The 23,716-nt window shown below is 43.1% G+C and overlaps 1 protein-coding gene across 1 annotated transcript; it reads right to left on the bottom strand.

Moving 5' to 3' along the window:
• Positions 1-15,595: 15,595 nt before the first annotated feature.
• LOC125522702 lies at positions 15,596-23,076 on the bottom strand. The gene is made up of 6 exons (XM_048687743.1): positions 22,738-23,076; positions 22,384-22,608; positions 19,612-19,786; positions 19,343-19,532; positions 16,328-16,449; positions 15,596-16,237 (listed from the first exon to the last, which is right to left on the bottom strand). Exons 1-6 carry the CDS (start codon positions 22,893-22,895, stop codon positions 16,109-16,111), a joined length of 999 nt encoding a protein of 332 aa, XP_048543700.1. The 5' UTR covers positions 22,896-23,076; the 3' UTR covers positions 15,596-16,108.
• Between the last annotated feature and the right edge of the window lie 640 nt (positions 23,077-23,716).

Raw genomic sequence — 23,716 nt, forward strand, 5'->3', positions numbered from 1 at the left:
GCTCAATTCTTAGAGTAAAGCTCCCCCTAGATGTGAGATCCCCCCTAAGAGGGATGAACTAACCTTGGGTTTTGTCGATGATGACTTCATGTAGATGTGAAGATGTGGATGCTCAATGTTGATGTAGATCATTTGGAGCTATCCATTGGAGTGAGTTGCACTTTCAATACCTACACGGGTTAGTCCCACAAGTAACAAACAAGGATATCCATAGACATAGAGTGATGCACACACAAGGTGATGTCTATGAAAGCTTTTAGGTTACCTTGTCCCTTGTCTTACCAACAAGAGGGTTTGTGACTCCTTGAACTAGTGCAAGATGTGGAAGTTGATTGCACTTGTTCTTGCCAAGATGATAAGAGTGAAGTATGTTGGCGGAGTCACCCTCAAGAACTCTCTAGTTCTTCTTCTTCGGGATCCACACCATCTTGATGGGAATCCTCGGTGTTGTAGTTGTACTTGATGAAGTGGAACTTGGAGTAGTCTTGGGAACCCACTTGACCAAGGCCTTAGGAGCTTCTTCAAATGTATCAATTTCCTCTTGAAGCTTGTCCTTGCCTTTTTGCTTGTGGTCTTGTGGTGGAAGATCATCTTGAGCTTGTGTCCTTTTGAGAGAAGTAGGATCATACTCCTCTTGTTGAGGAACAAACTTCGTCTTGGGGTATTGATCTTCTTCCCACTCAACTCCATTGGCATTGAACTTTCGTTCAAAACCAACACCTTGATTCTTCCGGTGCCTTCCTTGCTTGCGTACAATTTCCTCGAATTGCTTACTTCCGGCAAGGCTCTTGTAAACACCTTTCTCTATAATTCCCTTCAATAAGCTATTTTCTTGCTCAAGTGTAACTTGGCTAAGAGAATCATTAGTGGAATCAAGAGAACTACTAGAAGTAACAATATTGGATTTAGCATGATTATTGTTACTACTAGAGGAAGAATCTTTCTTGTTTTTGTTACTAGACTTGACTTGAGGCATGTAAGTGGATAAGAGTAAACGCTTGGCAATGTAAGAAGAACTTTTCTTACGAAGATCATCATTGATTGCTTTTAAGAACTCATGCTCTTGCTCAAGGTTGAGCTTTTCAAAGCGCAATTTCTCATGAGTCCTTAAAAGTTCTCGATGATCTCCTAAGATAGTTTCATGAGCTAACTTAAGAGTGTTTAGTTCTTTAGTTAGAGACTCAATCTTCTCCTTATCATTGTCATTCGTTTTATCTTGATTAGCATGATTAATTGACGTTTCATCATAGTATTCATCACTAGAGTTGTCAACAAGTAAATCATCATCACCTAACAAGTCATCTTCATCACTATTGAAATCAACATACTCGGGGTGTGATACCTTTGGGCCTTTAGCCATGAAGCATGTTCCAACTCCTTCATTTGGTGAATCAAATATGTCGTAGGAGTTGGTTGTCACAAGTGCTAGACCGGCAACACCTTCATCTTGAGTATATTCGGAGTCGGAGTGATAGCTTCTCTCGGAGTGGTTGCCGGAGTTGGAGCCGGATACCCATTCACCAACATGAGCTTGATGTCTTTGTTTTGTGTAGCTCCTTGATGACTTGTCCTTTCTTTCCGAATCCTTGCTTCTCCGTGAGGGTCTTCGTTCATAACGATCATCTCTACTCCTTATTTCTCTAGATGGTGATTCTTCTCTTCTACTTCTTCTCTTGGGAGAATCTTCTCTTCTCTTGTAGGGGGCCGTACACTCATTGGAATAGTGTCCGAGCCTTCCACAATTGTAGCAGTTTCGCTCTCGACTAGAAGATCTTTTGTCATTGTAGGACCTTAACTTGGAGCTTCTCTCTTTGCTTCTACTCTTGTAAAACTTGTTGAAATTCTTCACCATTAAGCTCAATTCTTCATTGAAGGTTTGTTTCTCACTCGATGATGTGGGGACTTCACATGAGGCTTTGTAAGCACCACTTGATTTGTTGTGAAGTTCCTCTTTATCCTTGAGTGACATCTCATGAGCAACAATTCTTCCGATGACTTCCGTTGGCTTGAGATCTTTGTAATTGGGCATCATTTGGATCAATGTGCACACGGTATCATATTTTCCATCCAAGGCTCTTAGGATCTTCTTGATGATGAATCTATCGGTCATCTCTTCACTCCCTAAGCCGGCAATCTCATTTGTGATAAGAGCAAGCCTAGAGTACATTTCAGCGACACCTTCACCATCCTTCATTTTGAACTTGTCAAGTTGACTTTCAAGCACATCCAACTTGGATTCCTTGACGGAGTCGGTACCTTCATGCATGTCAATCAAAGTATTCCAAATTTCCTTTGCATTCTCAAGACGGCCGATTTTGTTGAATTCTTCGGGGCACAATCCGTTGAAGAGGATATCACAAGCTTGAGCATTGTATTGTAGCTTCTTCAACTCATCTGCGGTAGCTTCACGATTCGGTTCTCTCCCATCAAAGAATTCACCTTGCAAGCCAACACAGACAATAGCCCAAACGGCGGGGTTATGTCCAAGAATATGCATTTTCATCTTATGCTTCCAACTAGCAAAATTAGTACCATCAAAGTAAGGACATCTACGGTGATAATTTCCCTCGCTAGACGCCATACTCTCCTAGGTTGTGAAACCAAGGCTATGACCACCAAAAGCTATGGAAATCAAAGCAAATGGAGACCAAAGCTCTGACACCACTTGTAGGATCGAAAGTATGTCTAGAGGGGGGTGATTAGACTACTTGACCAAATAAAAATCTAGCCTTTTCCCAATTTTAGTTCTTGGCAGATTTTAGCTATCTTAGCACAAGTCAAGCAATCTCCACACAATTCAAGCAAGCATGCAAAAGAGTATATGAGCAGCGGAAAGTAAAGCATGCAACTTGCAAGAATGTAAAGGGAAGGGTTTGGAGGATTCAAACGCAATTGGAGACACGGATGTTTTTGTCATGGTTCCGCTAGGTGGTGCTATCGTACATCCACATTGATGGAGACTTCAACCCACGGAGGGTAATGGTTGCGCGAGTTCACGGAGGGCTCCACCCACGAAGGGTCCACGAAGAAGCAACCTTGTCTATTCCATCATGGCCGTCGCCCACGAAGGACTTGCCTCACTAGCGGTAGATCTTCACGAAGTAGGCGATCTCCTAGCCCTTACAAACTCCTTGGTTCAACTCCACAATCTTGTCAGAGGCTCCCAAGTGACACCTAGCCAATCTAGGAGACACCACTCTCCAAGAAGTAACAAATGGTGTGTTGATGATGAACTCCTTGTTGGGTTTCGTAGTAATTTCAAAAAATTTCCTACGCACACGCAAGATCATGTGATGCATAGCAACGAGAGGGGAGAGTGTTGTCTACGTACCCACGCAGACCGACTGCGGAAGCGTTGACGCAACGTAGAGGAAGTAGTCGTACGTCTTCACGATCCAACCGATCAAGTACCGAAACTACGGCACCTCCGAGTTCGAGCACACGTTCAGCTCGATGACGATCCCCGGACTCCGATCCAGCAAAGTGTCGGGGAAGAGTTCCGTCAGCACGACGGCGTGGTGACGATCTTGATGTACTACAGCAGCAGGGCTTCGCCTAAATTCCGCTACAGTATTATCGAGGATTATGGTGGCTGGGGGCACCGCACACGGCTAAGGAATAGATCACGTGGATCAACTTGTGTGTCTAGAGGTGCTCCCTGCCTCAGTATATAAAGGAGCCAAGGGGGAGGGGGGCGCCGGCCAGGAGGAGGGCGCGGGAGGAGTCCTACTCCTACCGGGAGTAGGACTCCCCCCCCCCCCAATCCTATTTGGACTAGGATTCCCCGAGGGGGAAAGGGAGAGAAGGGGGCCGGCCACCTCTCCTAGTCCTAATAGGACTAGGGGAGGGGGAAGGCGCGCGGCCACCTTGGGCTGCCCCTTTCTCCTTTCCACTAAAGCCCATTAAGGCCCATATGGCTCCCGGGGGGTTCCGGTAACCTCCCGGTACTCCGGTAAAATCCCGATTTCACCCGGAACACTTCCGATATCCAAATATAGGCTTCCAATATATCAATCTTTATGTCTCGACCATTTCGAGACTCCTCGTCATGTCCGTGATCACATCCGGGACTCCGAACTAACTTCGGTACATCAAAATGCATAAACTCATAATATAACTGTCATCGTAACCTTAAGCGTGCGGACCCTACGGGTTCGAGAACAATGTAGACATGACCGAGACACGTCTCCGGTCAATAACCAATAGCGGGACCTGGATGCCCATATTGGCTCCTACATATTCTACGAAGATCTTTATCGGTCAGACCGCATAACAACATACGTTGTTCCCTTTGTCATCGGTATGTTACTTGCCCGAGATTCGATCGTCGGTATCTCAATACCTAGTTCAATCTCGTTACCGGCAAGTCTCTTTACTTGTTCCGTAATACATTATCTCGCAACTAAATCATTAGTTGCAATGCTTGCAAGGCTTAAGTGATATGCATTACCGAGAGGGCCCAGAGATACCTCTCCGACAATCGGAGTGACAAATCCTAATCTCGAAATATGCCAACCCAACAAGTACCTTCGGAGACACCTGTAGAGCACCTTTATAATCACCCAGTTACGTTGTGACGTTTGGTAGCACACAAAGTGTTCCTCCGGCACACGGGAGTTGCATAATCTCATAGTCATAGGAACATGTATAAGTCATGAAGAAAGCAATAAGCAACATACTAAACGATCGGGTGCTAAGCTAATGGAATGGGTCATGTCAATCAGATCATTCAACTAATGATGTGACCTCGTTAATCAAATAACAACTCTTTGTTCATGGTTAGGAAACATAACCATCTTTGATTAACGAGCTAGTCAAGTAGAGGCATACTAGTGACACTCTGTTTGTCTATGTATTCACACATGTATTATGTTTCTGGTTAATACAATTCTAGCATGAATAATAAACATTTATCATGATATAAGGAAATAAATAATAACTTTATTATTGCCTCTAGGGCATATTTCCTTCAGTCTCCCACTTGCACTAGAGTCAATAATCTAGATTACACTGTAATGATTCTAACACCCATGGAGCTTTGGTGCTGATCATGTTTTGCTCGTGGAAGAGGCTTAGTCAACGGGTCTGCCACATTCAGATCCGTATGTATCTTGCAAATCTCTATGTCTCCCACCTGGACTAGATCCCGGATGGAATTGAAGCGTCTCTTGATGTGTTTGGTCCTTTTGTGAAATCTGGATGCCTTTGCCAAGGCAATTGCACCAGTATTGTCACAAAAGATTTTCATTGGACCCGATGCACTAGGTATGACACCTAGATCGGATATGAACTCCTTCATCCAGACTCCTTCGTTTGCTGCTTCCGAAGCAGCTATGTACTCCGCTTCACATGTAGATCCCGCTACGACGCTTTGTTTAGAACTGCACCAACTGACAGCTCCACCGTTTAATGTAAACACGTATCCGGTTTGCGATTTAGAATCGTCTGGATCAGTGTCAAAGCTTGCATCAACGTAACCTTTTACGACGAGCTCTTTGTCACCTCCATATACGAGAAGCATATCCTTAGTCCTCTTCAGGTATTTCAGGATGTTCTTGACCGCTGTCCAGTGTTCCACTCCTGGATTACTTTGGTACCTCCCTGCTAGACTTATAGCAAGGCACATATCAGGTCTGGTACACAGCATTGCATACATGATAGATCCTATCGCTGATGCATAGGGAACATCTTTCATATTCTCTCTATCTTCTGCAGTGGTCGGGCATTGAGTCTTACTCAATTTCACACCTTGTAACACAGGCAAGAATCCTTTCTTTGCTTGATCCATTTTGAACTTCTTCAAAATTTTGTCAAGGTATGTTGTTTGTGAAAGTCCAATTAAGCGTTTTGATCTATCTCTATAGATCTTAATGCCTAATATGTAAGCAGCTTCACCGAGGTCTTTCATTGAAAAACTCTTATTCAAGTATCCCTTTATGCTATCCAGAAATTCTATATCATTTCCAATCAGCAATATGTCATCCACATATAATATCAGAAATGCTACAGAGCTCCCACTCACTTTCTTGTAAATACAGGCTTCTCCGAAAGTCTGTATAAAACCAAATGCTTTGATCACACTATCAAAACGTTTATTCCAACTCCGAGAGGCTTGCACCAGTCCATAAATGGATCGCTGGAGCTTGCACACTTTGTTAGCTCCCTTTGGATCGACAAAACCTTCCGGTTGCATCATATACAACTCTTCTTCCAGAAATCCATTCAGGAATGCAGTTTTGACATCCATCTGCCAAATTTCATAATCATAAAATGCGACAATTGCTAACATGATTCGGACAGACTTAAGCATCGCTACGGGTGAGAAGGTCTCATCATAGTCAACCCCTTGAACTTGTCGAAAACCTTTTGCGACAAGTCGAGCTTTGTAGACAGTAACATTACCATCAGCGTCAGTCTTCTTCTTGAAGATCCATTTATTCTCAATTGCTTGCCGATCATCGGGCAAGTCAACCAAAGTCCATACTTTGTTCTCATACATGGATCCCATCTCAGATTTCATGGCTTCAAGCCACTTTGCGGAATCTGGGCTCACCATCGCTTCTTCATAGTTCGTAGGTTCATCATGATCTAGTAGCATGACTTCCAGAACAGGATTACCGTACCACTCTGGCGCGGATCTTACTCTGGTTGATCTACGAGGTTCAGTAGTATCTTGATCTGAAGTTTCATGACTATCATCATTAGCTTCCTCACTTATTGGTGTAGGTGTTGCAGAAACAGTTTTCTATGATGTACTACTTTCCAATAAGGGAGCAGGTATAGTTGCCTCGTCAAGTTCTACTTTCCTCCCACTCACTTCTTTCGAGAGAAACTCCTTCTCTAGAAAGGATCCATTCTTAGCAACGAATGTCTTGCCTTCGGATCTGTGATAGAAGGTGTACCCAACAGTCTCCTTTGGGTATCCTATGAAGACACATTTCTCCGATTTGGGTTTGAGCTTATCAGGTTGAAGCTTTTTCACATAAGCATCGCAGCCCCAAACTTTAAGAAACGACAACTTTGGTTTCTTGCCAAACCATAGTTCATAAGGCGTCGTCTTAACGGATTTTGATGGTGCCCTATTTAACGTGAATGCGGCCGTCTCTAAAGCATAACCCCAAAACGATAGCGGTAAATCAGTAAGAGACATCATAGATCGCACCATATCTAGTAAAGTACGATTACGACGTTCGGACACACCATTACGCTGTGGTGTTCCGGGTGGCGTGAGTTGCGAAACTATTCCACAATTTTTCAAATGTACACCAAACTCGTAACTCAAATATTCTCCTCCACGATCAGATCGTAGAAACTTTATTTTCTTGTTACGATGATTTTCAACTTCACTCTGAAACTCTCTGAACTTTTCAAACGTTTCAGACTTATGTTTCATTAAGTAGATATACCCATATCTGCTTAAGTCATCTGTGAAGGTGAGAAAATAACGATATCCGCCACGAGCCTCAATATTCATCGGACCACATACATCGGTATGTATGATTTCCAACAAATCTGTTGCTCTCTCCATAGTTCCGGAGAACGGTGTTTTAGTCATCTTGCCCATGAGGCACGGTTCGCAAGTACCAAGTGATTCATAATCAAGTGGTTCCAAAAGTCCATCAGTATGGAGTTTCTTCATGCGCTTTACACCGATATGACCTAAACGACAGTGCCACAAATAAGTTGCACTTTCATTATCAACTCTGCATCTTTTGGTTTCAACATTATGAATATGTGTATCACTACTATCGAGATTCATCAAAAATAGACCACTCTTCAAAGGTGCATGACCATAAAAGATATTACTCATATAAATAGAACAACCATTATTCTATGATTTAAATGAATAACCGTCTCGCATTAAACAAGATCCAGATATAATGTTCATGCTCAACGCTGGCACCAAATAACAATTATTTAGGTCTAATATTAATCCGGAAGGTAGATGTAGAGGTAGCGTGCCGACCGCGATCACATCGACTTTGGAACCGTTTCCCACGCGCATCGTCACCTCGTCCTTTGCCAGTGCCCGCTTATTCCGTAGTCCCTGTTTCGAGTTGCAAATATTAGCAACAGAACCAGTATCAAATACCCAGGTGCTACTGCGAGCTCTAGTAAGGTACACATCAATAACATGTATATCACATATACCTTTGTTCACCTTGCCATCCTTCTTATCCGCCAAATACTTGGGGCAGTTCCGCTTCCAGTGACCAGTCTGCTTGTAGTAGAAGCACTCAGTTTCAAGCTTAGGTCCAGACTTGGGTTTCTTCTCCTGAGCAGCAACTTGCTTGCTGTTCTTCTTGAAGTTCCCCTTCTTCTTCCCTTTGCCCTTTTTCTTGAAACTAGTGGTCTTGTTAACCATCAACACTTGATGCTCCTTCTTGATTTCTACCTCCGCAACTTTCAGCATCGCGAAGAGCTCGGGAATAGTCTTGTTCATCCCTTGCATATTATAGTTCATCATGAAGCTCTTGTAGCTTGGTGGCAGTGATTGGAGAATTCTGTCAATGACGCAATCATCTGGAAGATTAACTCCCATCTGAATCAAGTGATTATTATACCCAGACATTTTGAGTATATGCTCACTGACAGAACTGTTCTCCTCCATCTTGCAGCTATAGAACTTATTGGAGACTTCATATCTCTCAATCCGGGCATTTGCTTGAAATATTAACTTCAACTCCTGGAACATCTCATATGCTCCATGACGTTCAAAACGTCGTTGAAGTCCCGATTCTAAGCCGTAAAGCATGGCACACTGAACTATCGAGTAGTCATCAGCTTTGCTCTGCCAGACGTTCATAACATCTGGTGTTGCTCCAGCAGCAGGCCTGGCACCCAGCGGTGCTTCCAGGACATAATTCTTCTATGCAGCAATGAGGATAATCCTCAAGTTACGGACCCAGTCCGTGTAATTGCTACCATCATCTTTCAACTTTTCTTTCTCAAGGAACGCATTAAAATTCAACGGAACAACAGCACGAGCCATCTATCTACAATCAACATAAACAAGCAAGATACTATCAGGTACTAAGTTCATGATAAGTTTAAGTTCAATTAATCAAATTACTTAAGAACTCCCACTTAGATAGACATCCCTCTAATCTTCTAAGTGATTACGTGATCCAAATCAACTAAACCATAACCGATCATCACGTGAGATGGAGTAGTTTTCAATGGTGAACATCGTTATGTTGATCATATCTACTATATGATTCACGCTCGACCTTTCGGTCTCTGTGTTCCGAGGCCATATCTGCATATGCTAGGCTCGTCAAGTTTAACCTGAGTATTCTGCGTGTGCAAAACTGGCTTGCACCCATTGTAGATGGACGTAGAGCTTATCACACCCGATCATCATGTGGTGTCTGGGCACGACGAACTTTGGCAACGGTGCATACTCAGGGAGAACACTTCTTGATAATTTAGTGAGAGATCATCTTATAATGCTACCGTCAATCAAAGCAAGATAAGATGCATAAAAGGATAAACATCACATGCAATCAATATAAGTGATATGATATGGCCATCATCATCTTGTGCTTGTGATCTCCATCTCCGAAGCACCGTTATGATCACCATCGTCACCGGCGCGACACCTTGATCTCCTATCGTAGCATCATTGTCGTCTCGCCAATCTTATGCTTCCACGACTATCACTACCGCTTAGTAATAAATTAAAGCATTACATCGCGATTTCATTGCATACAATAAAGCGACAACCATATGGCTCCTGCCAGTTGCTGATAACTCGGTTACAAAACATGATCATCTCATACAATAAAATTCAGCATCATGTCTTGACCATATCACATCACAACATGCCCTGCAAAAACAAGTTAGACGTCCTCTACTTTGTTGTTGCAAGTTTTACGTGGCTGCTACGGGCTTAAGTAAGAACCAATCTCACCTACGCATCAAAACCACAACGATAGTTTGTCAAATAGACTCCGTTTTAACCTTCGCAAGGACCGGGCGTAGCCATACTTGGTTCAACTAAAGTTGGAGAGACAGTCGCCCGCAAGCCACCTGTGTGCAAAGCACATCGGGGGAACCGGTCTCGCGTAAGCGTACGCGTAAGGTTGGTCCGGGTCGTCTCGTCCAACAATACCGCCGAACCAAAGTATGACATGCTGGTAGGCAGTATGACTTATATCGCCCACAACTCACTTGTGTTCTACTCGTGCATATAACATCAACATAAATAACCTAGGCTCGGATGCCACTGTTGGGTTTCGTAGTAATTTCAAAAAAATTCCTACGCACACGCAAGATCATGTGATGCATAGCTACAAGAGGGGAGAGTGTTGTCTATGTACCCACGCAGACCGACTGCGGAAGCGTTGACGCAACATAGAGGAAGTAGTCGTACGTCTTCACGATCCAACCGATCAAGTACCGAAACTACGGCACCTCCGAGTTCGAGCACACGTTCAGCTCGATGACGATCCCCGGACTCCGATCCAGCAAAGTGTCGGGGAAGAGTTCTGTCAGCACGATGGCATGGTGACGATCTTGATGTACTACAGCAGCAGGGCTTCGCCTAAACTCCGCTACAGTATTATCGAGGATTATGGTGGCTGGGGGCACCGCACACGGCTAAGGAATAGATCACGTGGATCAACTTGTGTGTCTAGAGGTGCTCCCCGCCTCAATATATAAAGGAGCCAAGGGGGAGGGGGGCGCCGGCCAGGAGGAGGGCGCAGGAGGAGTCCTACTCCTACCGGGAGTAGGACTCCCCCCCAATCCTATTTGGATTAGGATTCCCCGAGGGGGAAAGAGAGAGAAGGGGGCCGGCCACCTCTCCTAGTCCTAATAGGACTAGGGGAGGGGGGAGGCGCGCGGCCACCTTGGGCTGCCCCTTTCTCCTTTCCACTAAAGCCCATTAAGGCCCATATGGCTCCCGGGGGGGTCCGGTAACCTCCCGGTACTCCGGTAAAATCCCGATTTCACCCGGAACACTTCCGATATCCAAATATAGGCTTCCAATATATCAATCTTTATGTCTCGACCATCTCGAGACTCCTCGTCATGTCCGTGATCACATCCGGGACTCCGAACTAACTTCGGTACATCAAAATGCATAAACTCATAATATAACTGTCATCGTAACCTTAAGCGTGCGGACCCTACGGGTTCGAGAACAATGTAGACATGACAGAGACATGCCTCCGGTCAATAACCAATAGCGGGACCTGGATGCCCATATTGGCTCCTACATATTCTACGAAGATCTTTATCGGTCAGACCGCATAACAACATACGTTGTTCCCTTTGTCATCGGTATGTTACTTGCCCGAGATTCGATCGTCGGTATCCAATACCTGGTTCAATCTCGTTACCGGCAAGTCTCTTTACTCGTTCCGTAATACATCATCCCGCAACTAACTCATTTAGTTGCAATGCTTGCAAGGCTTAAGTGATGTGCATTACCGAGAGGGCCCAGAGATACCTCTCCAACAATCGGAGTGACAAAACCTAATCTCGAAATACGCCAACCCAACATGCACCTTTGGAGACACCTGTAGTACTCCTTTATAATCACCCAGTTACGTTGTGACGTTTGGTAGTACCCAAAGTGTTCCTCCGGTAAACGAGAGTTGCATAATCTCATAGTTATAGGAACATGTATAAGTCATGAAGAAAGCAATAGCAACATACTAAACGATCGGGTGCTAAGCTAATGGAATGGGTCATGTCAATCAGATCATTCAACTAATGATGTGACCTCGTTAATCAAATAACAACTCTTTGTTCATGGTTAGGAAACATAACCATCTTTGATTAACGAGCTAGTCAAGTAGAGGCATACTAGTGACACTCTGTTTGTCTATGTATTCACACATGTATTATGTTTCCGGTTAATACAATTCTAGCATGAATAATAAACATTTATCATGATATAAGGAAATAAATAATAACTTTATTATTGCCTCTAGGGCATATTTCCTTCACTCCTTGCTCTTGTGCTTCAAATGATAGTCTCCCCAACACTCAACTCTCTCTCACAGGATTTGGATTTGGTGGAAAGAAGATTTGAGTGGAAAGAAACTTGGGGAAGGCTAGAGATCAAGATTCATATGGTTGGAATGGAATATCTTGACCTCAACACAAGTGTAGGTGGTTCTCTCTCAGAAAATGTGTATTGGAAGTGTAGGTATGTTCTGATGGCTCTCTCCACGAATGAAGAGTGGGTGGAGGGGTATATATAGCCTCCACACAGAATCTAACCGTTACACACAATTTGCCAAACTCGGTGGGACCGAATGGTTAAACTCGGTCGGATCGATTCAGCAAACCTAGTGACCTTTAGGATTTTCGGTGGGACTGAGATGCAACTCGGTAGGACCGATATGGTTAGGGTTAGGGCATAACGTAATCTCGGTGTGACCGATTACACAAACTCGGTGGGACCGATTTTGGTAATAAGCTAACCAGAGAGTTGGTCAGGTAAACTCGGTGGGACCAATTCGCTCATCTCGGTGAGACCGAAATGTTACAAAAGGGAGACAGAGAGTTTACATTGCAATCTCGGTGGGACCGATCGCTCATCTCGGTGAGACCAAACGTTACGAAGGGAAACAGAGAGATTACAATCCCATCTCGGTGAGACCGAGATCCCTATCGGTGAAACCGATTTGCCTAGGGTTTGTGGCAGTGGCTATGACATTTGAAACTCGGTGGCGCCGGATAAAAAGAATCGGTGGGGCCGAGTTTGACTTTTGGTTTAGGTCATATGTGGATGTGGGAAGGTAGTTGAGGGTTTTGGAGCATATCACTAAGCACTTTGAGAAAGCAAGCCATTAAGCAACACCTCATCCCTCCTTGATAGTATTGGCTTTTCCTATGGACTCAATGTGATCTTGGATCACTAAAATATAAAATATAGAGTCTTGATCTTGAAGCTTGAGCCAAATTTTTTGTCCTTAGAGTTTTGAGGGATCCACTTTCCTCATCCATGCCATGCCATTCATTGAGCTTTTCCTAAAATATTAATCTTGGAATAATGTTAGCTCAATGAGCTATATGTTGTTAGGAATTACCAAAACCACTCAGGGATAGTTGCACTTTCAGCTGGGTCTTGTCCATCACATCGTTCTCCTAATTATGTGATCCCGTTATCAAATGACAACTCATGTCTATGGTTAGGAAACCTTAACCATCTTTGATCAACGAGCTAGTCTAGTAGAGACTCACTAGGGACATTGTATTCGTTTATGTATTCACACGTGTATTTAAGTTTCCGGTCAATACAATTCTAGCATGAATAATAAACCTTTATCTTGAAAAAGGAAATATGATAATAACTAATTTATTATTGCCTCTAGGGAATATCTCCAACAGTCTTCCACTTGCACTAGAATCAATAATCTAGTTTACACAGTTATAAATCTAACACCCATGGAGTCTTGGTGTCGATCATGTTTTGCCCGTGGAAGAGGATTAGTCAACGAGTCTGCCATGTTCAGACCCGTATGTACTTTGCAAAGTTCTATGTCTCCATCTTTAACATAATTACGAATGGAGTTGAAACGGCGCTTGATGTGCTTGGTTCTCTTGTGAAACTTGGGCTCCTTGGTAATGGCAATAGCTCTAGTGTTGTCACAAAAGATAGTCATTGGATCCGATGCACTAGGTATTACACCCAGATCGAATATGAACTCCTTCATCCAGACTCCTTCTTGTGTTGCTTCCGAAGCAGCTATATACTCCGCTTCACATGTAGACCCCGTCACAAGCTTTGTTTGGAACTGCACCACCTGACCGCTCCACCATTTAATATAAATTCATATGCAGTTTGAGACTTAGAGTCATCCGGATATGTGTCGAAGCTAGCGTCGACGTAACCCTTTACGACGAGCTCTTCGTCACCTTCATAAACGAGAAACATGTTCTTAGTCCTTTTCAGGTACTTCAGGATATTCTTGACCGCTGTATAATGATTTACTGCTGGATTATTTTGGTACCTCCCTGCCAAACTTATGGCAGGACACATATCAGGTCTGGTACACAGCATGACATACATTATAGAGACTACGGCTGAGGCATAGGAAATGACTTTCATCCTTTCTCTTTCTTCTGCCGTGGTCGGGCTTTGAGTCTTACTCAACTTCACACCTTATAATACAGGCAAGAACCCTTTTTTTGACTGATTCATTTTGAACTTCTTCAAAACTTTGTCAAGGTATGTGCTTTGTGAAAGTCATATTAAGCATTTTGATCTATCCCTGTAGATTTTGATGCCCAATATGTAAGCACCTTCACCGAGGTATTTCATTGAAAAACTCTTATCCAATATCATTTTATGCTTTCCAGAAATTCTATATCATTTTCAATCAATAATATGTCATCCACATAATATTAGAAATGCTACAAATTTCCCACTCACTTTCTTATAAATACAAGTTTCTCTGTAAGTTTGTATAAAACCAAAAATTTTGATCACCTCATCAAAATGTATATTCCAACACCGAGATGCCTGCATCACTCCATAGATGGATAGCAGGAGTTTGCATACTTTGTTAGCATCCTTAGAATCGACAAAACTTTCTGATTGCATCATCTACAACTCTTTCTTAAGAAATCCGTTAAGGAATGCCGTTTTGACGTTCATTTGACAGATCTCATAATCATGAAATGCAATAATTGCTAACATAATTCTAACAGACTTAAGCATCACTACAGGTGAGAAAGTCTCGTCGTAGTCAACTCCTTGAACTTGTCGAAACCATTTGCCACAAGTCAAGCTTTATAGATGGTGACATTACCATCAGCGTCTGTCTTCTTCTTAAAGATTCATTTATTCTCAATGGCTTGCCGATCATCGGGCAAGTCCATCAAACTCCATACTTTGTTCTTATACATGAATCCTATCTCGGATTTCATGGCCTGAAGTCATTTATTAGAATCTAGGCTCATCATAGTTTCTTCTTAGTTCGTAGGTTCATCGTTGTCTAACAACATAATTTCCAAGACTGGATTACCGTACCACTCTGGTGCGGAATGTACCCTGGTTGACCTACGAATTCAATAGTAACTTGATATAAAGTTTCATGATGATCATCATTATTTTCCTCTTCGTTTGGTGTAGGCATCATGGGAATTGCTTTCTGTGATGTGCTACCTTCCAATTCAAACAATTCAAATGAAGATACGATTGCCTCATCAAGTTCTACCTTCACCCACTCATTTCTTTCAAGAGAAACTCCTCTAAAAATGACACATTCTTGACAAAAAAAAATCTTTTCATTGGATCTGTAGCAGAATGTATACCCAATGGTCTCTTTAGTAGAGTATCTTATGAAGACGCACTTCTCCGCTTTGGATTCGAGCTTATCAGGCCGAAGCCTCATGACATAAGTGTTGCATCCCCAAACTTTAAGAAACAACAACTTGAAATTTCTTGTCAAACCATGGCACGCGTGCCGTTCTAGTAAAAATTCTAGCGCCCATGTGCATCATTCCGTACAAATACAACCTCTAGCTCGAGAGTCCGTCCAGCCAGCGTCGCACAAGGCACGACAGCTACCCTGAATTTCTATTATGATCAGTTCACTATCACAGCAGGTCTTGAAACTCTCAATCATGTTAAGCTAGTAGATATCATCCACTGCAACAATAGCATTGCTTTTCCAAACCAAACCACGAACACAACACGGTGCCAAAGGCTAAAAAAGAAGCCACTTTGGTTCTGCCTGCTCACCTTCACATCCATCCAACAAAGGCTTCTACAGCAGCAAGCAAGATACTTCTCCCTCCGTCACACAATATAAGAGCGTTTTTGACACACACACTCTTATATTATGGGACGGAGGGAGTATGAAACATCCAACACAGAGTACTTGCTCAGTACCACTGGTACCGACTGTAACGATAGCAACGCACCAGGCCACACGCTACAATGGCTTGGCGACTTCCTCGTCTTGCCACAGGTTCTTTCTTCTTGTTCTGGCATTCTAAAGACACCACTATAGAGGAGTCCTAAGATCTAAGCATAGTGAAACAGAACAAAAGGGAGCTAGGGAGACCTGACTAGACAATCGCTTCACTCTCTACCACCCGCCTTGCTTTGACACATGCAGAAATCCACTCTATGCTTGCACATCTACCGTTTTGCCAGTATGACGTATCTGCCCCTCATTCCCTGGCCATCTCCTTTGTTGCTCATCCTAGACTCTCGTCTCACCCTGGCCTCCTCCGCATCCAGCCAATCCTCATCACGAACAACAATAAACTGCAAAAAGGAAAAGATCAATACATGAAACTAACAACGGCTCATCTTCACATCCATAACATTTCAAGTTTTTTGCGTGACTAATAATACCTCATCGAATAATTCTTCTGACATTCGCCCACAACCATTGCGCCGAACAGGCAACTTGTCTCGCTTTTTGTACTCGACACCAGTGGGGTGCTTTACATCATCTCCACATCCACAGCACTCACCTATAATTATGTTGTAGTTTTGTTATTAATCAACATCTGACGCATCATAAATCTGATACTATTCAAAATACAAAATAGGACTGCAAGTCTGGAACAAACAAACATTCACAAAGATTTTGGCCCTAGCATTCTGGAAAAAATAATGAACAAAAATAGCAAGCAGAGAGTATACTAAATAGCAGAATGAGTGACTAAAACAATGCAAAATGAGAATTCCTCGGGAGAAAAGCTGCTTCAAAGTCCTCCCAGCCTATCCACTTCGTTGTATTATTTTTGTATCGCCCGATTGGCTAACTTCTACTGCAAACAAGGGTAGATACCACCTCCCGCCACAAACGAGGACCTCATGCGAACCCTGAAAAGCTCGTTTGCAGCCCTCCCAAACCCTTTCGGGCCCCTGTGCCCCATTCTCCCCTCACATCTCACAGCCACCATCTCTCGCTCCCGTCTCGGCGCCGCCAGCCCCTCTCCCCCAGTCTCTTCCGCCCCGCGGGCTCCTCCGCCTTCTCTCCTCATCCTCTTCTCCCCCTCTAATCTCTCCAAACCCTAGCAAATCCAGCCCAGTCTGATCTCCCCGTCCACACCACCCCTAGATGTCGAGGAGGCCAGCCACGACGCTGCCGTCACGCCACCCTTGGATGCTCAGGTGACACACGAGGCAGGCAGCCACGACGCTGCCAAGTACCCGCCCTTGGATGCGGAGGCGCTGCCCCACCACGATGCTGCAGAGGCGTTACCTAAGGCAAGCCACGACACTCGCCCAAGTTCAGCAACAGCAACGACCTCGTCATGGACTCATGGTGGATGCACTGCCCATCATCAGCCACCGAGCCAGGACGCTGCGGAGGCGTCGCCCAAAGGCCAACAATGAGAACAACCTCACCATAGTAGATGTCAACGCTCAACAATACGCGCGCGGATGGCTGCAGCAGCTCGAATGCACCCAACCTGATGCACTTCCTCCTACATCTACAGCACCGCTCTTGCAGCTTCGGCGTCGAAGGTGAGACTCTCGTTGTGCTGACGGTGTGGAGCAGTTCTTGCGGACCCTTGTTGACCTATGGGCACATTGCTATCTTTCCGGGCTGACGCCACGACATCCTCCCCTCTTCCAGGCACTCCCAACAAGGAGCTCACCCATGTTACTGCCATACCTCCGACGCTCTCGGCAGCCAGCTCCGTTCAGGTAAAGCTCGCCCTCCTTATCCCTAAAAACAAAAACTACTCCCTCCATCCCATAATATAAGAGCGTTTTAACGCTCTTATATTATGGGACGGAGGAGGTAGTTACTAGATGCCAAGATTAGGAATTGTTCTGTTGGCTAGTTATCTCCATCCATCAGGAATTATAGTATTGTTAATGTGTTTCCTTCATTTGGTCTTCTGCTGTTTGATAATTACTGGTTGTACACTGCGCATAGCAGCACAATTTTCTAGCACCAACAAGTTTCTAACAAAACATATTTTCTAACAAAATGTCAGGGGCGCGTCTTTAGGACTAGTAAACCAATTCATTCGAAAATCTACTTTGGACACGGTCGCACGGCTGCCTTAGCATGTGGTGGCTCGTGGCCGTGTAGGATTTCCATTGGGCGCACCCGATCTGCTGCTGGGGTGACACAAGCGTGAATCTTTTCTGCAAGTGCTACATTAACACGACAGTGGCACTACAGCGAGGCTTGAATGGTTGCTATAGCCTATAGGGACGCTGCAGCTTTTGTGCAGGAGACCTGCTTTTTCTGACAGGGATGCAGGAGATGTATGCATGCTTCTTTTCTTCGATGTTCACGTCCCTCCCTCTCAAAAAATTTACTCTAAAACAAGACATGAAATTCATACATGCAGAGACTAAGGTTAAGTACCTTTTTAATTTCAATGGTAACCTTATACCACAAAACATGTAGCTAATACCGAACCACTGGATAGCACGACCTTTTATCCTTGATGCTATCCTTCGCGAGTATAAACATGCATATACCGTACAAATCGATGAACCTAAACTATAATATTAAACAAACCAATAACTGCTTTGTAAACAACCTAGTAATTGTTTTTCAGAACCCCATAGCTATTGTTAAATAATTAGTCAACTGCATCGGGGGAAGCTAATAGCTACTGCAAAACAACCTGGCAACTACATTTGAGAATCTAGTGATTGCTTCCACAAAGCCCGACAATCGCATCAAAACAGTTTGGCAATTATATCTGAGAACCTGGTAACTGCTTTCGTAAAACCGGATAACTGCAAGTGCAGAATTGTTTTTCCACAAAATCTGATAAATTAAGAGACATGTTGGAATTTTAATTCTATACATTATTAATATGGAACATGCCTGGACATGCTAGTAGCCTAGTGCTTACGGACCATGCATCGCTAGCATTACAACCATAATTAGTTAGTGCCTATACTTGGAGAGATGCACTCCTTCAAATGTCACGCTCTACATGTGTTGTGTGCAGTGTCAGTGCAAACCACCAGACTCATATGATTGCTTACATAAAGCAGCAGGACCACCGCCATTAAGGTCCTATTTAGGCTGTGTTCCAGACACCATCAGGTTCAAGGTATTGGTATGCTCTTTTTGTACCTCAGAATAACTGGAGAACATGCTCCCATATTGTTAATATGGTGGAAAATCTAAAATGTTAGACCATGGTGGTGCTTCAGCATTTGAACTATGTAGACATTGGATTCACTCAAAACTCTATTGCAGGAATGGCCTTTTGTGGTAGTTGCTTAGCTAACTTAGAAAATGGTCATCTTTAAGAAGCTTGACTGTGAGCATACATGTAAAAATAACGAGCTATAACATTCAGAAAAATGACTAAACAGAAATAGCAGCGGAGAAAATTAGTAGACGCGTATATTGATATACTAAATGGCAGAATATACCGTTAGCTTCTGGCGTAACAACACATATACAGCTGAGCACATATACAGCGAAGAAAAGATCGCCGACGGCACTCGACCCACTCTTGACAATCAAATTTAAATGAGAGAATGATCTGCATTTGTATGGAGAGTTTTTCCCCTGAAAATGTGGTTTGTAACTCACAATTTCCTTCAGTTCATATGCAAAATCCTAACATAGTAAACATACATCGTATCAGTAATGAAAGAATCAAGAGCAAAGCCAAAAGGGAGTGAGGAAGAGGGCAAACCCCAAAAAGATGATGGTCCTCATTGTACTTGTCCAGTAAAGCATTAAGCACATCCCATTTGGGGCGACGGTTGATCATCACATCCAAAGCTTGTTTGGAATTCATCCTTGTACCATTAGGCCAGTACAGGGTCTGCCACACATGGATATCCTCCTCTGAAAGATCCCCCATGTACCTAGTGCAAAGAGAATAAGAGATAGACCAAACAACCCCCAAGGCTAACACAACTCATGGTAGCAATAAACAATACAAGGCTAAGCGAAACTGAATTTCCTACATACTTATAAAGAACTAAGTTCTTCATGCATTATTTTATGCAAAAAAAACTTTGGGGGGGGGGGGGGGGGGGTAATCGCTGTTGGATGTGAAATTGATGATGCTTAAAACTCACAGCCTATTACAGACCAAAAAATTATCAACACACTGGTCTGAGCTGGGAAAAAAATCTAGCATTCACAACAATGATCGTTAAACGTCAATTTGAGGATTTTAATTGAGATAATTATATTTTCTCAAACCTGCATGGAACCGTCGTCATTTTTCATTAAGAAGAAATCACTAAGATGGATCGAAACCAATATTTACAAACACCCATCAACGGTGAAGCCAAGAAAGAAAAAACGACCGTCCTCAGTATATAGCCTACGAGCCCTAGCTAACCTGGACCCAAAACAGCACAGGAAACGAAAGGTCCGTTAAGCAAATTTGTGTGTTGTAGACTCAGGTTCAGGGGCACTTAGAGAGTACCATTGCCAGTAAATGAAATTGATTGGAAAGTTAGTTAGCAAGCAGTATCTACTACCTTTATTAGGAATTAGCCTTTTGTATTTCCTACTGGTTTAGGTTTTTGTGATAGAAGATGGACTATGACAAAAGTTGGTTACTTGCAGATCACTTCATTTAAGATTGTTCAGCTAATTGCTATGAGTATTTGGATGATTGATCTTCAGATACAACAGACATTAGCAAATTGATATTTTGTGTCACAACAGTATTCAGTCCACTTCATTACAACTGCTACTTATCACCATTGGGTGTACCAAATAGTGGTGGCCTAACTGTACAAGTAACGATTGAGTGAGAGAAATATACTTGCATACAAGATGATAGCATAGGACACAACATATACATATAAGCATTTTCCAACACTTACAAATAGAAAAATTCGGGCGAAGATTCACTTGAATTTACACAGATTAGTGTGATGACAGTCAGTGGCGTCCTGAGCTTCTTGTAAGCTCTTAAAGTAGATTTTGAGAAGGCATAAGACAAAATCGATTTGGAGTTTATGTATTCAGTCCTAAAAAGGAAAGGTTTCCCTAGGAAGTTTGTTCGGTGGACTAAGGCCCTGTTTGGTTCAGCTTTTATCGACGGATTCCGCTGCCGCGCAGCAGAATCTAAACCAAAGGGCGAACCCAGCAGAACGCGATTTCAGAAATCCGTTGCCAAAATCTGAACAAAAAGCGGAAGCAGCCCAGGACGTGCTTTCCAAAATCTGATTCCGCTGCGGGCCAAAATCTGAAAAAGCTGTATCAGCTGGTTTGCCAAATGACCTACATCTTTTTCACATCAAATTTTCCACAGCTGTTTTTTCACATCATTTTTCACAGCTGCTTTTAGAAATCCACAGCCGAACCAAACAGGGCCTAAAGCTGTTGTCTGCAATGGCAAGGTTGCTAATACTCTGAGTGACATGATAGGTTTATGGCTAATACTTTGTTACTAGGAAGGGGCTCGGGCAAGGAGACCCCTTCTCTCCTTTATACTTTTTATAATATTGCTGCTGATGTTCTGGCTACTCTGATTAAAAGAGCCCAAGAATAAGGTTTCATTAAAGGCTTAGTCCCTCGGCTGCACAATATGGGGGTTTAGCCATACAGAAGTATGCTGGCAACACCATTTTTTATGCTTGAGGATGATTTGGAGGGGGCTAGAAATCTTAAGATAATTCTGTGTGTTTTTTAGCATTTGATGACTGGACTTAAAATCAACTTCCTGAAAAGGTGAAGTTTTCTGTTTTGGGGAAGCACTGGCTAAGCAAGACATTTACGCTCAGATTTTTACTTGCTCCGTGGGAGATTTCCCTTTTTGGTTCGTAGGATAGGAATATTATGGGAATAGGAAAACCATAGGAAATGAAATGACATGTATCTCAATTCCAATTAGGAAAGAGATGACATTTGATTCATAGGATAGGAACTTTTCCATTGGGTCTAGGCTAATATTTTTTCCCCTTTGAAATGTTAAGGATTGGTTCCTATCCTACATAGGAATAGGAAATCCATTCTTACAAACCAAAGGGCTTCAAATTAATTTTTTCTACAAAATTCCTGTCCTCTAGAATTCCTTCAGAATTCCTGTAAACCAAAGGAGGTCTCAACGGTTTGCTCTTATATCACGGCAATGGTCCACAGTGATCACCAACAAGCAACAAGAAGCCCTTAAGTCCTGACCCGTAAAACAACACTGGGCCAGGAATCTGAAAATACAGTCACATAGCTGAGGGAAAGTACAAGCTCGGATGGTTGATCCTTTTAGATACACCCGACTTTAACAAATTGATCTTTTGTGTCACAATACTATTCTGTCCACTTCACTGAAACTGCTACCTGTCACCATGGGGTGCGCAAAGCTAGTGGTGGCTTAACTATAAGTTACGAGTGAGCTAAAAAGAAATATACTTGCATATAAGGTGCTAGCATAGGACAAGGCATATACATAATTGAATTTTTCAGCACTTAGACATCGAAACAAAGTTGAGAGAAGATTTACTTGAATTTACACAGATTAGTGTGATGGGAGTCTATAGCATCCTGAGCTTCTTTCAAGCTCTTAAACGGGCCGCCTCGACGAGGATATGTGTGAAAGAGTCCGTCAGCATCAACCCTCAGAAAATATTTAATGAGCAATCTTGTTGGCATCAGTGAAGAAACAGGTGGAAAAGGCCTTGGCGGTGATGGGGCCTCAATACGCACTGCCTGCTCGGTGTCCTCGCAGCTGAAATAACAAAAGATGGATAAGACTGTGGAATAGTATAAATTATTATTATTTTGCAAAGATTGAAACCAAGGAGAAGATTTCTCCAAGAGATCTCATTGTAATTCTTATTAGTTGTATCTAACATACGGTGGAGGCGGTGGCTGATGGAGGAAGGGAGGGGCGGCCGCGGGAAAGGTCGTCGTGCCGGCGCCGCATTTCGGAGTCGATTTCTCTGCAGAGATCAGAGACGAGCCGTGGCTCCGATCCGCCGGTGACAAAATTCCCATCGTCGTCGGTGTAGACATTGATGCTTCGGCCGTCTGGAAGACGGTATATCAACGGGCGGCCGGGGCATCGTATGGGCGGCATGGGGGCCGGCGGGGTGGTTCTAGGGTTTTGGAGATTTCGTGTCGGCGCGGCGAGGGGAAAAGAGAGAAGCTTTCTTCCTGGGCGGGGGTGGGGACTAGAGAGGGAGGCGAAAGGGGAACGACCGAACGAAATGGGGAGGGGAAGCTGACGGCGCGCTGCCATATGTTTTTTCTTTTCTTTTTGACCGAACTCACATCGAGGGTGCCCAGCGCGCAGGAACAAGCGCTCGCTCACGTGTCACGTCTCTCACGTGCTAAAAAAAACCTAAAAAGCATAATCTTAAGCTAAAAATAATGCCCCCTCCGCTTTTATGTACTCCGCATATTAGGTTTGTCTAAATTCACTATATATATTTTCAACGAGGTTGTAGAAAATATATTAACATATACACCACCAAATACACACACACACACACATATATATATATATATATATTAGTGGATTTATCATTGCATATATTTCCACATCGTATAAATTTATTATTATAAATATTCATATTTTTTTTACAAACCTAATCAAACTTTATAAAGTTTGATTTTAATCAAAACTAATATGCAAAGTAAATAAAAACGAAGGAAGGATGTAGTATAGTATACTAATATGAAGAACCTAGAGATGCCCGCTAACATGACCAAATGTTTCGATCCTTTGATCTCGACTTGTTATTACTTCTTCCTCTCGATCTATAAATCCATACCCTTTTTTGGCCATCACCAAATTATATTATTTGTACCCCACAAAAAAATTATATTATTTG

This window comes from Triticum urartu, chromosome 7 (assembly GCF_003073215.2).
Source record: "Triticum urartu cultivar G1812 chromosome 7, Tu2.1, whole genome shotgun sequence".
NCBI lineage: Eukaryota > Viridiplantae > Streptophyta > Magnoliopsida > Poales > Poaceae > Triticum > Triticum urartu.

Bases quoted from the DNA above. Each gene is read 5' to 3' on its own strand.
- LOC125522702 (XM_048687743.1), bottom strand. From the start codon at position 22,895: ATGTCTACACCGACGACGATGGGAATTTTGTCACCGGCGGATCGGAGC. The intron at 19,533-19,611 runs GTTTGCCCTCTT...TTACTATGTTAG, and splicing joins AGGACCATCATCTTTTTGGG to GATTTTGCATATGAACTGAA. The intron at 16,238-16,327 runs GTATTATTAGTC...TCCTTTTTGCAG, and splicing joins CAGAAGAATTATTCGATGAG to TTTATTGTTGTTCGTGATGA.